The following is a 12,218-nucleotide window of genomic DNA, read 5'->3' on the forward strand; positions in this document are numbered from 1 at the left end:
GGTCTGGCCTAGAAGATGCTGTGGTCCCCTCAGGGGTGTGAGTAAGAACCAGCTCCCTGAGGTGAAGAGAAATGGTCTGGGAGGGACCCTCAGAGCGAGGAGGTGTTGGGGGTTAAGGAGTGTTGGGCTACTAATCCACGCTTTGTGCCTAGATCTGGGACATCAAGGATTACTGCACACATTCTGACAGGCAGACGAACCATCCTAGTGATATCAACAAGTTTCGGTTCTTAATTTCTGAACGGATTCAGGTCAGCCTCCCAAACTACAGTCCCCTGGAGGAGAAAAAGGTAGGATGATTATTGGGCAATTGCCGAGAAAAGTGCCTCTGAGCCCCACCAGAGTCCCACACTGAGATTCTGAGTCTTTCATGTTTTTCTGTTCAAGGTTGTCTGATTGGTGTGGAAAAGGTTTTCTACTCACCAGAAGTCACTGTTAACCAGTGAAACATAAGTATGCGCACACCAAATAGTCATGTGCATATATACATGTATGCACGCATGTATACACATGTATGCATATGTATACATATGCATATCTTCCATGGGCTTTGATCTTTGCAATTCCTTTAAAAAATAATGAAAATATTTATGTATTTTCTTGAGTAGGTAATGCATTTGCATGTGTGGTAAATCACTTCAGTTGTGTCCCAGTCTTTGTGACTCTATGGGTGTAGCCTGTCAGGCTTCTCTGTCCGTGGGATTCTTTGGGCAACAGTACTGGACTAGGTTGCCATGCCCTCCTGCAGGGGATCTTCTCAACTCAGGGATCAAACCCACGTGTCTTATGTCTCCTGGCGGGTTCTTTACCAATAAGGCCACCTTAGGAAGCCCAAATAATGCATCTACATAGTTCAAAAATCACTTGATATTTCCCTGATGACTAGTGAATTTGAGCACTTTTTCCTTAGTTGTCAGGAAAATGCAAATTAAAACCAAAAGGTGATATCACTACATATCTACCAGAATGACTAAAACTGAAAGGACAGGCAATGCCAAATATTGGCAAGAATATAGGTCAACTGGTGATAAACCATCTAAAATTGGTTATGTTGATGGTCGCAATTCTGAATATATGAAAAGCCACTGAAGCCAGCACTTTAAATAGATAAGTTGTAGGTGAATTGTATTTCAATAAAACTGTGTTTAAAAGCTATAGAAACGATAGGGCAAATATTCTTTTTTTTAATAAATCCTTATTTGTAGTTGTTTATCTACACATCTGGTAATTTATCCCAAGGAAGCAGTATGTAAAAGAACATAAATCTAAGGCCTTTAATGTGTGCTGCCATATTGCATTCCAGAAAGTTTATATAGGTTTTCACTTTATTAGTTTGTTTTGCTTTATCCTTGACAGCATAGAGTTTTTATCATTAACAGTGTTTATCTGAGTGAGTGCCCCCTGATAGATATATAAGGCATTCAATAAATAAATGCTGAAAGTAAAAAAAAAAAACCTTTTAGCTGATTTTTAGATATAAATAGTTTCTTTTGATTTTATGAAAATATTTTTCCTTATATTGATATCTGCCCTTATTTTATTGGCTATATGTATTTTGTGAATTACCTCTTCATGTCCTTGGTCCATATTTCTTTTGTGGTGACCATATTTTATAAATGATGTACAATCATCTTAAAATATATTAAAAGATATTAGCTCATTGCCTGTCATATGTATTACAATCCTCCCCCCAGTTTGTCATTTGCCTTTTAATTTATGATGAGTTTTAAATTACAACATATTTTTTGGTGGTCAATTTTTCTTCCCATTGTGATATTTCCTGTTGCTTATCACTGTCTTATCAGAGATAATAATTCAGAGATAATAGTTACTCATTCTTTCTCTTCAATGTTTTATGGTTTCATTAAAAAGGATTCTTCAACCCTTCTAGTGTTTACTTATAAGGCAATGATTTAAGTTTCACTACTTAGTTTATCAGGAATTCCAACACTGTTGATTGAATCCTGTTCTCTATTACCACCAATTTCCTACCATTCTTGTCATTTATCAATGTTTTAAATATATATGTGGGTTGGTTTCTGAGATATTGTCTTCCACTGTCTAGTTTTTATTACTGTGACGTAAAGTACTTGAGTATGATAAAACATGTCCTCCTTCGTTCAGTTCAGTTCAGTTCAGTCCAGTCGCTCAGTCGTGTCCGACTCTTTGCAAAGCCATGAATCGCAGCACTCCAGGCTTCCCTGTCTATCACCAACTCCCGGAGTTTACTCAAACTCATGTCCATTGAGTCGGTGATACCATCCAGCAATCCCATCCTCTGTCGTCCCCTCCTCCTCCTGCCTCCAATCCCTCCCAGCATCAGGGTCTTTTCCAATGAGTCAACTCTTCGCATGAGGTGGCCAAAGTATTGGAGTTTCAGCTTTAGCATCAGTCCTTCCAATGAACACCCAGGACTCATCTGCTTTAGTATGGACTGGTTAGATCTCCTTGCAGTCCAAGGGACTCTCAAGTTTCCAACACCACAGTTCAAAAGCATCAATTTTTCTGTTTTATTTGGAAATAGTCTTGGATATTAACACTCGTTTTCCAATTAAGTAAGATTTTATTCTTTCATAGTGCAATGTGATATAGCACTCCATTTCTCACCCTATTCCATGCCTGATGCCCAACTAAATAGCTTGAAAAAAAGACCTGGGTTCTTGTCTAGCCCCATCACTCTCTGGCTGTGTGGTTCTGGACTGGTTACTGAGTGTTTCTGACTCTCACTTCTCTCCGCTCTGCAGTGGTGAGACTCATACACATCCCATAAGGTTATTCTGATGCTCAAATGAAATAACCTGTACACAGGAAGCTGGCAAGCAATACAACAATATGCAATTTTTTTGTTTGTTTTTAATGATTTTACTGAAGGGACCAGTGAGGGCCAGAGAAATGCTTGGATTTACCTGACGTCATCAGAAACTTCATGTGGCGGTGTATCTAGAACTAGAACCCTGGCCCATGTCTCAGCTCCTTCCAGAAACCTCTGCTACCTCCAGTCCTGGGCGCCCTCTGATGAGCCAGTGTCTTGGGAGTTTAATTAATTCTCTTGCCCTGTCCCCTGTAGGTTGAGGCCGGCCAGACCATTTCCCTGATTCCACCCCAGCTTCTGAATACCTGGAAGGCCCATTTGGATAGTGTGGCAGACATCCTATATGTGGACAGCCTCCAGCTGGTTATCAGTGCTGGCCAGGACCGGGATGTCAAGGCTTGGAAACTCTCTGGTGACGCCATTGGTACGGAGGGTCCTGCTGAAGCTCAGTCATGCCCCATGGCCCTTCCTGGCCCTGACCCTGTTAGAACACAAGCTGGCATAAACCTCATATCCCATGGGGTGGGAGTTTCAGACTACAGTAGCTGTCTTTCCTCAAGTAGTATCACAAGGTGTGATTCTGTCCAATTGTCCATTCAGCAGTCTGTCCATCTGCTCATTCACTCATCTGCGCAACACTATTTGCCTTTGCATATCAGATCATATATCTGATAAGGTACATTCCAGTATCTTTTTAAAAATAAACTTAATTCTTGAGGTATAACATATGTAATGAAAAGGACACAAACCAGAAGTGTTCTCAGCTTAGTAAATTTTCAGGAAGTAAACATATAGCCATATAACCACCATTGTATCAAGAAACAGAACATCACCAGCACTCAGGGCTTCCCTTACCTCCTGACCTCCACTGTCTCTACCTACTCCTTTCCAAAAGTAACCACTGTTCTGATTCCTAAATCCAAAGCTTATGTTACCCTGGCTTTGAACTTTGTCTAAATGGAATCATTTGACAGTTTCTCCTTTGTGTCTGGCTTCTTTCTCTCAAACACCATATATTTGTGCCCTTCAGCCATTCATTGACTGTAGTCGCTCATTCATTCTTACTGCTGAGTGGTATTCTGTTGTTGATATCATACTTTATCTATCTGTGCTACTGTTGGCGGGCATTAGGGCTATTTCAGGCTATTAAAAACAAACACTGCTATGAACACCCTCATACAGGTTTTTTGTATTTTTGAACAAGTGTATGCATTTCTGTTAGATATAATGGAATTGCTGAACCACAGAGTATACACATTCAGTCTCAGTAGATACTGCTAAATTATCTTTCAAAGTGCTTACCAGTTTTCAGTCTTTCACCAGCTGCATACAGCAACTCTTACTGTCTCATAATTTTGTAAACACTCGGTATTGTCATTGCATTAAATTTTAGCCACTTTGGTGAATATGTAGTGGCATTTTATTGTGGTTTTAATTTGAATCCCTGATGAGAGGTTGAACATCGATTTATGTATTTATTGATCAGTTATATATTTTATGGTTGCCCCATGTCTCTCATTCTCTTCTGTTCTTTCCATTTTTTCCCCCCTATCTCTGCATTCCAGTTTGGATATTTTCTACTGATCTGCCTTCCAGCTCATTAAACTTGTCTCCTGTATGTAGCCTGCTATTAAATCCATCCAGATACTGTATTTTTTAGTTCTAGAACACTCATTTGGTTTTTCTCTACAAATTTCGATTAGTGGTTGAAATTCTGCTTCTTTTCCTCCATTCTGTTGATATTTTCCTTTATTTTATTTAACATTTTTACAGTAGTTGTTTTAAAGTATTTACCTATTAACTCCAATGTCTGAATTATCTGTGAGTCTGATTCTATTGCCTATTTATTCTTTTGATTATTGGTTATATTTTCCTGCCTTTTCACATGTCATGTATAGAAAAACTCCAGTGAAACCAAACCAAACCAAAACCCAACCCAAATCAAGCTGAACTGTCCTGAACAGTGTAGAAAAGAAATTGTAAAGACTGAAGCTGGCATGATTTTCCTCCAATGCGCTGCTCTTTCCTCTGCGTAGCGCTTCTTGTCTCAATGCAGTTAGGAAGTGAGCTGTGTTGGGGCTGGGCTGCAGCTTCAGGAGCCCTAGTTTACTTCTGTGTTCAGTTGATTTCAGGGTAAAGCCTGTTGTGTTTGTTGTTGGCGTCTTCCTTCAGTGAGACTCTTGACTCCTAGTGAGCTTATTCTGTCTTTCTAGCCCAACCTCCAGAATTTAAGCAACCGCAGGCCCCAATCTTCTTTCCATGCGGCAACTGCTCATTTGTCCTATGTATCTCTAAGTCTGTTTTTGTTTGTTTCATTTGTTTGTTTTGGTTTTTAGATTATATAAATGAGATCAAGAGGCATTTGTCTTCTTTAACTTATTTTACTTAACACAGTACTTTCTAGAGTCACCCATGTTGTCACAAATGGCAGGATTTCTCTTTTTTTATGACTGAGTCATATTCTCTGAGCTCTCCTGTAGGGAAAACAACCGTGCCTTTGGGACTCCACTAGACTTAATCTGTCATGCCAGCCAGATTGGCTCTTAGAAACTCTGCTGGTTTCCCTGTCTTCAGGTATCTTTCTTCTGCTAAACAGAACCTGATTCTCACTCACCATGTGCCCATACTCAGAAAAATGCTCCCAGAGAAGAAAGCAGTTCCCAATTTTAGTTCTTCTGGGAAGGACTCTTTCTTTTCTGTAATTTTGGTTTGTCTAGTCTTCTTTGCTTCTATAGCTCCCCAGTGATTTTTTTAAAATACAGTTTTTAAAGGTTACTTTCCATTTACAGTTATTACAAAATATTGGCGGAATTCCCTGTGTTGGGCAGCGTACGTCCTTGAGCCTGTCTCATGCCCTGTAGTTTGTACCTCCCCTCTGGTAATCACTAGTCTGTTCTCTGAATCTGTGAGTCTGCTTCTTTTTTATTATATTCATTAATCTGTTATATTTTTTATACTTATAAGTGACATGTTTGTCTTTGACTGACTGACTTATTTCACTTAGCATATAGCCTTCAAGGTCCATTCTTGTTGCCGCAAATGGTGAAATTTTGTTTTTTCTTTATGACTGAGTAGCTTTCCATTATATATATTGATATACATACCACATCTTCTTAGGTTGCTTCCATATCTTGGCAATTATAAATAAAGCTGCTATGAGCATTGGGCTGTGTGTATCTTTTTGAATATATTTTTGGATGTATACCCAGGAGTAGAGTTGTTGGATTGTATGGTGGTCCTATTTTTAGTTTTTGAGAAACCCTCATGCTGTTTCTCACAGTGGCTGCACTCATTTACATTCCCACAAATAGTGTACATGGGTTCCTTTTGTTCCAGATCCTCACCAACAGTCATTATCTGTGTTCTTTTTGATGATGGCCATTCTGATTGGTGTGAGGTGATATCTTATTTTTCTCCAGTGATTTGTAAAAATATGACTTTGTAACACATCTGTTTTGTTTTTCTTAATTAAAAAGAATTCTGAAGCATGAAAATGGCCTACAACTCACTATACCCCGCCCAGAAGTAGGACTCATATTTCTCTATTCTTACTACCTACTTTCTACTCCAGCTCTGATCCTCCACAGACCCATTCCTAATTTCACATCTGATAGGTGATTGATAGATGCCTGACAGTCTTGTACCATTGCCATTTTATATGTGAGCCAGTTAAAGCCTGTCTGGGGACTATTCAGTCATTGCCGTAGCACCCTCTCCATCTTAGCCTATATGTGTGGCAGGATGCTTTAGGCCTGAACTCCAAGTATATCCTAGGGTTAGGGTCTGACTCCTCCAGATATTTGCCAAGTAGCTAGCATAATGCCTGGGATATGTTGGGCAGAGTCAGGTGCAGGCCAGGAATAAGGGATTGCTGGCTGCCTCTTAAGGGTGGATGGTGAGGGACAGAGTGTTTAGAGGAGGGAGGGGCTGGCCAGTCTTTGCTACTGAACTGGGTCTGGTTAAATCACAGGGACATTTGGCCTGAGTGTTTGGAAAAGGCTGCAGGATACCCCAATGATGACTGATGGCGAACTAAATGAAAGATTAAAGAAGGAGGGTGACTTCTTTGGCCTCAGTGAGAAGACTTTCCATCTAGAGCTGCAGTGAGTTTTCACAATGATCATTGGTCATTGGTCAACTGGTCAACTCTGGTCTGGATTCCAGGAGGCCTCCCTTGTAGGGTAGTACTGGGCATATTTAGGTAGGGCCTTCAGAATGTCACAGGCATGGGAATTGTGGGTAACTTGACTCTACAGGTGGTGGCTGTGGCCTCAGAGCCCAAGGCTCTGTTTTAGCCCAGATCAGCTGTGAGATTGAGCAGTGAAAACCAGAAAATATAAAACCCCAAGTCCTTAGATGGGGACCCTGCTCCAGAATCAGGCTCTGGAGGCCCCTGGTGGGAGAGCCCAGGGTTCTGGTCTTGACATGTGTGTTATTTCTCTGAGTCGGGGGAGGCAGGTTGCTTGCTACATGTTCTTTCCTCTACAGGTTCCTCCTCCACCTGAGCTCTATTCTTATTCCTGACCAAATCTCAGATAAATTTTTTGTTGTTCAGGTGCTAAGCCATGTCCAACTCTTTGCGACCCCATGGACTGCAGCACACCAGGCTTCCCAGTGCTTCACTATCTTCCAGAGTTTGCTCAAACTCATGTCCATTGAGTCAGTGATACCATCCAACCATCTCATCCTCTGTCACCCCCTTCTCCTCCTGCCCTCCATCTTTCCCAGCATCAGGGTCTTTTCCAACAAGTCAGCTCTTTGCATCAGGTGGCCAAAATATTGGAGCTTGAACTTCAGTATTAGTCCTTCCAATGAATAGTCAGGACTGATTTCCTTTAGGATTAACTGGTTTGATCTCCTTGCATCCAAGGGACTCTCAAGAGTCTTCTCCAGCACCATAGTTTGAAAGCATCAATTCTTTGGCACTCAGCCTTCTGAGAGATGGTCCAACTCTCACATCTGTACATGACTACTGGAAAAACCATAGCTTTGGGTCATTCAAAAAATATTTATTGAAGTCCTGCTGACTGCCAGGTTGTGCTAGGTTCTGGACATCCAAAACTATCCAGACATAGGTCCTTCCTCAGAGAACTCCCAGTCCACTGAGGGAGATGAATACGTAACTCATGGCTACAGTTCTATGTGGTGAACAATAGGACTATTAAGACAGGCTTGGCTCAGAGGATAATCACCCGACTGGGTAGAGCAAGTAAGGAAGGCTTCATAGAATAGAGATTTTGGAGTTGGATTTGGACATGTAAGTAAGAGTTAGTCAGGCACCGTAGAGTCCCTGTGGCTCCTATGCTCCTATCAAGGCTTAGGCTTTCACAGTCCTGTCAGGATATATCAACAAGACAGAGGCAAGGTTCCCCTTGCAGGGAGAGGAGGTTTAGGTGTTCTGCAAGGGGAGGCCCAGGGGAAATCTAGATGGGGTGTCAGGCCTCCATAGAAGAGGATGTCGGGTGGTAGGAGGTGTCGCAGGACTTGTTGGAGGCCAGGATAAGCAGGGCTTTGTTAGTGTTAACTGCACCCTTGCCCACTGATGGGCCCTGGGCTATACAGCCTCAGGGGAGGGATGAGAAGGTTGGAGAGGATTCAGCCCAGAAAGGAGAAACCCGCCTGGGGAGGGATGTCCCATCATGTGGTACAGAGGGCATCTTGTGACGGAAATCCCCTCACATCAGGGAAGAGCGAGATCTTGCTGAGGCCCTGATGTACCAGCGGCGGGAGCAGGTAGTCCTCTTGGATCTCCTGAATGGGAAGGCAGACACGGAGGCTAAAGCCTGGGCCAGGCTGCAAAAGATAACCCCGACGTCCCCATGGACTGGAAAGCGCTCCCCAGAGGACATTGAGGATACCTGGTGCAAGTGGGAATCCAAGGGCAAGCAGGTGAGGCTGGGTGGGGTACTGAGTGGGTAGGGAAGCCCTCAACCCTCAGCCCCGAGCCTTCACCCTTGCCTGGGACCCCTGCAGGAGAGCAAAGTCCTGGGAGCAGCATACAAGCCCAAGGAGAGGTCGCGGAGCCCCGGACTCCTGTTTACCAACGTGCAGTACGGCTGGATGAAGCACCAGGTGAGTCAGGGTGGGGTTCCTCCCTGAGATGCTGGGCCTAGAGGCTGGGGGACCCACCTCCATCATGCCCACATGGCCCTCCAGTGGGGGTGAGGGGCGTACCTTTCCTTAACAGGATTCTGGGCCATAGGCAGCTCTGGGATGAAGCCGGTCTGGCTGGGTTGTTTGCCAAGGCCCTGCCTGAGGCCATGGGCACAGTTTTTGTCCTTGAGGACAAACCTCATTGAGCCTATGGGAGGAGGTTGTTTGTGGACCTGAAACCTGTTGATCACCTTCAAAGAACTTCCCAGAGTCTGCTTGTTTGTTGGGCTTCCCTTGTAGCTCAGTTGGTAAAGAAACTGCCTGAAGTCCAGGAGACCCCAGTTCAATCTCTGGGTCAGGAAGATCCCCTGGAGAAGGAAATGGCAACCCACTCCAGCATTCTCACCTGGAAAATCCCATGGACAGAGGAGCCTGGTGGGCTGCAGTCCATGCGGTTGCAGAGTTGGGTTCACTGCTCGTGTCTCCACACTGGGTACCATTCTGGAGCAGACACCGGGCCTCACAGTGCTAGGCACACAGTCAGCAAGAGACAGCGGGAGTGGAACAGGCCTGTGCTTGGGGAGAGAAAGGGACCAGGGACTTTGGAAAGAAACAGCCTGGAGTCCCATCCTGCCTCTTGCTTGGGCAGATCCCAGCCTCTCCCAACCTCTCTCTCCTCCTCAGGGGAGCTCCCATCCTCTGGGGTGTGGACTCAAAGGCAACCCCCTGGCCCCAGGCTGGGGAGGGGTCAGTGCCAAAAGGGAACTTGGCTTCCTTGCCCTTTCCTGGAGACCGGCCTCCCAGCACATCATGGCGAGTGCTGTCGGGAGAGGTGGGGGCAGGTCTGGAGAGTTCCTTACATTCGAGCCCCTCTCAGGGTCCAGCTCAAGGCCTCACTATAAGATGGGGACGGTCCAGCACTGACCTCACAAGACTGTTGGCAGCACCAAGAGGAGGGCTGGGGGCTGGGCCTGGTGCCCAGGGGGCTCACTGCTCGGCCGAGTGTGGTCATCACTAGTGTTGTTCAGTCGCTAAGTCATGTCCTAGTCTTTGTGGCCTCATGGACTGCAGCATTCCAGGCCTCCCTGTCCCTCCCAGGTCATCAGCGACAGGCGTGCAACTCTGGGGATGGCTCCTCTCTCACAGGATGTCCCCGGAGTCCATCCTCCCTGGGAACCCTGCTCTTGGTCCGTGCTGTTCCCCATGGTCCCCTGATCTGTTCCCTGCAGATCTCACCTCAGATATACCAGAGCCTGCACTTCAATGAGCTGGCATCCACCCAGAACCCTGCCTTCAAGACGCAAAAAGTCCTGGACCAGCAGAGCTGGCTCACCCTCCTGGTGACCCAGCGCATCCAGAAGGACCTGGGTCCCTACAGGGAGATCGCACCTGAGCACCCGGCCAGCCCGCCCACCACCACGGCCTCCTCTCCCTCCTTAGCCTCGCTGTCAGCCTCGGGCTCCAAGCTCCTGGCATCCGGCCTGGCCCCGTCCTAATGGTCCCAGCCCTCCCAATCTTTATTGCAGCCCCCGTCTGCCCCCGCACCCTGTCCTCCCCCGCGGATCTGTCCCAGGTATCCCGGCACGTCCTGCAGAGACCGGTGACCTCCCTGCCCCCCGGCCCCTCCCTCAGGCTGCTCTCCAGGCCTCTGAAGGCCCACCTTCCGTCCTCCTACATCAGGCTGTGAGGTGGCCCATCCTCTCTCCAGTCCGCCAGCAGGGCCACCAGGCTCATGAGGTCCTGTCTGTCCCTGGCTTACCCTTTGCCAGGCCTAGAGGGTACAGACCTCGCCCTGGCTCTCCCCACTCTGCCATCTGGTGAAGGCAACCTTCTTTGCCAGAGTACTGGAGAGGAAAATAAATGTTCTCAGATGTTGAAGTCCCACCGGCCTTGGGATTGGGCTGTGTGTCTCTTGCCCCTTAGGCACCAGGCTCTTTCTCTGATTCGGGGTCATGCTCCCCTAGGCAAGGGGACGTGGGGAGGAGAGTCCCTCCTCTCAGGACACCTGGTGTGGCTGTCTGGCAAGTGACAGGCCGAAGCCTGGGGCAGGGGCTTCACAAGCCCTGGGGGTGCGGTGGTGGGTGGTGTGAGTGAGTGGGGGAGGGGGAAACAGCCGAGGAGAGGAGGTCAGCCAGGCAGGTGGGACCTTGAAGACCAGGAAACGGCATCTGGAGTGACACTGAGTGAGATGGGAGCCATTGTAAGGGCTGGAGCCAGAGCGTGACGTGGTGGGATTGACGTGGAGCTGAGAGGAGGCTGCTCTAAGCAGTGATGGTGGAGCTGGTCAGAGGGCGAGGGGGATGATCAGGAGGTGAAAGTGGGGGGTGCTGATGTGCAGAGTAGACTGTGGGGGAGAGTGTCTTGCTCAACTCGGCTGATTTTTGTCCTGAGGCCCCTGTACACGGCAAGTCCTACTGAACTCCCAGGGAGGTAGTCATCTTCTCCTCATTTTACAGAAGGGAACAGAGGCTCAGAGAGGGGAAGTAACTTGCCCAGGGGCATCCAGCATAGAAGCCAGAGTGGGATCTGCACCCAGGCCAGAGCACACTTGAGCCCGGCTTCTCTCTCCTGGGTGCCTTTGTGTTCTCGCCCCACACAGGCTGGGTGACCATGTGCCAGGACTAAATCTCTTCCAGTCCCGTCTGGAAAGCTAGGCAGGCCCTCCGGGTGATTTAAAAGATTAAAATAAAAGACAGTGTTCTCAGTGGGTGACACTTGATAGATAGTCTAGGGTTGAAGACCTCTCAAAGTGGAGGAGGAAGGAGACACCTCTAAAGCCTGGTCAGAGAATCCAGAGAATCCAGGTCTCTCAATCCTGGTCTCTCAACTCCATCCCACCTGGCTTGCCTCCTGGGACAGGGAGCTCAGTCCTTGTGGCATTGGGGACTGTTAGAACATCCTTCCTTGGGTGGCATCCACGTTTACTTCCTGCTCTGGCCCAGTTCTGTCCAGGAAGGTGATGAGGGGGGAGGCAGTGCGGATGCCAGACCGTGTTCCCCCAGCTTCTCACAGGGGCCACAGGAGAGGCCTAATGCCCACCGCAGACCCCTATCACCAGCCCTTCCTTTCCTGGACACCCTGTCACAGTGACTGCAGAGCTAGATAGCCAGGCCGGAATTCCTGCCCTGCAACTCTAGAGCTGCGTGACCACGTGCAGGCCACATCCCTCTTGTTTCCCAAAGCTGCACCTCTTTCGTGGGGCTGCTGGGAGAAGAGGACAGGGAGAGGTCTAGTGAGTTCCCATCTACAGACCCAGCAGGGCAAGCCCTCCATGAAGGGTGCTGATGAGGGTCATTTTTATTTCTCCCCTCCC

At 46.9% G+C, this 12,218-nt stretch overlaps 1 protein-coding gene across 1 annotated transcript in view; it reads left to right on the forward strand.

Moving 5' to 3' along the window:
• The window catches only part of EFCAB8 (EF-hand calcium binding domain 8), a 50,689-nt gene extending 39,900 nt beyond the window's left edge, over window positions 1-10,789 (forward strand). Inside the window, exons 22-27 of the mRNA XM_020902512.2 lie at window positions 153-290; window positions 3,068-3,236; window positions 6,783-6,915; window positions 8,497-8,701; window positions 8,786-8,884; window positions 10,135-10,789. Of these exons, the coding sequence (XP_020758171.2) occupies window positions 153-290; window positions 3,068-3,236; window positions 6,783-6,915; window positions 8,497-8,701; window positions 8,786-8,884; window positions 10,135-10,401 (1,011 nt within the window). The 3' untranslated portion in view covers window positions 10,402-10,789. The remainder of the gene's footprint in view (window positions 1-152; window positions 291-3,067; window positions 3,237-6,782; window positions 6,916-8,496; window positions 8,702-8,785; window positions 8,885-10,134) is intronic.
• Window positions 10,790-12,218: the final 1,429 nt, after the last annotated feature.

The sequence above is a fragment of the Odocoileus virginianus genome, chromosome 9 (genome assembly GCF_023699985.2).
Source record: "Odocoileus virginianus isolate 20LAN1187 ecotype Illinois chromosome 9, Ovbor_1.2, whole genome shotgun sequence".
Classification (NCBI taxonomy): Eukaryota; Metazoa; Chordata; class Mammalia; order Artiodactyla; family Cervidae; genus Odocoileus; species Odocoileus virginianus.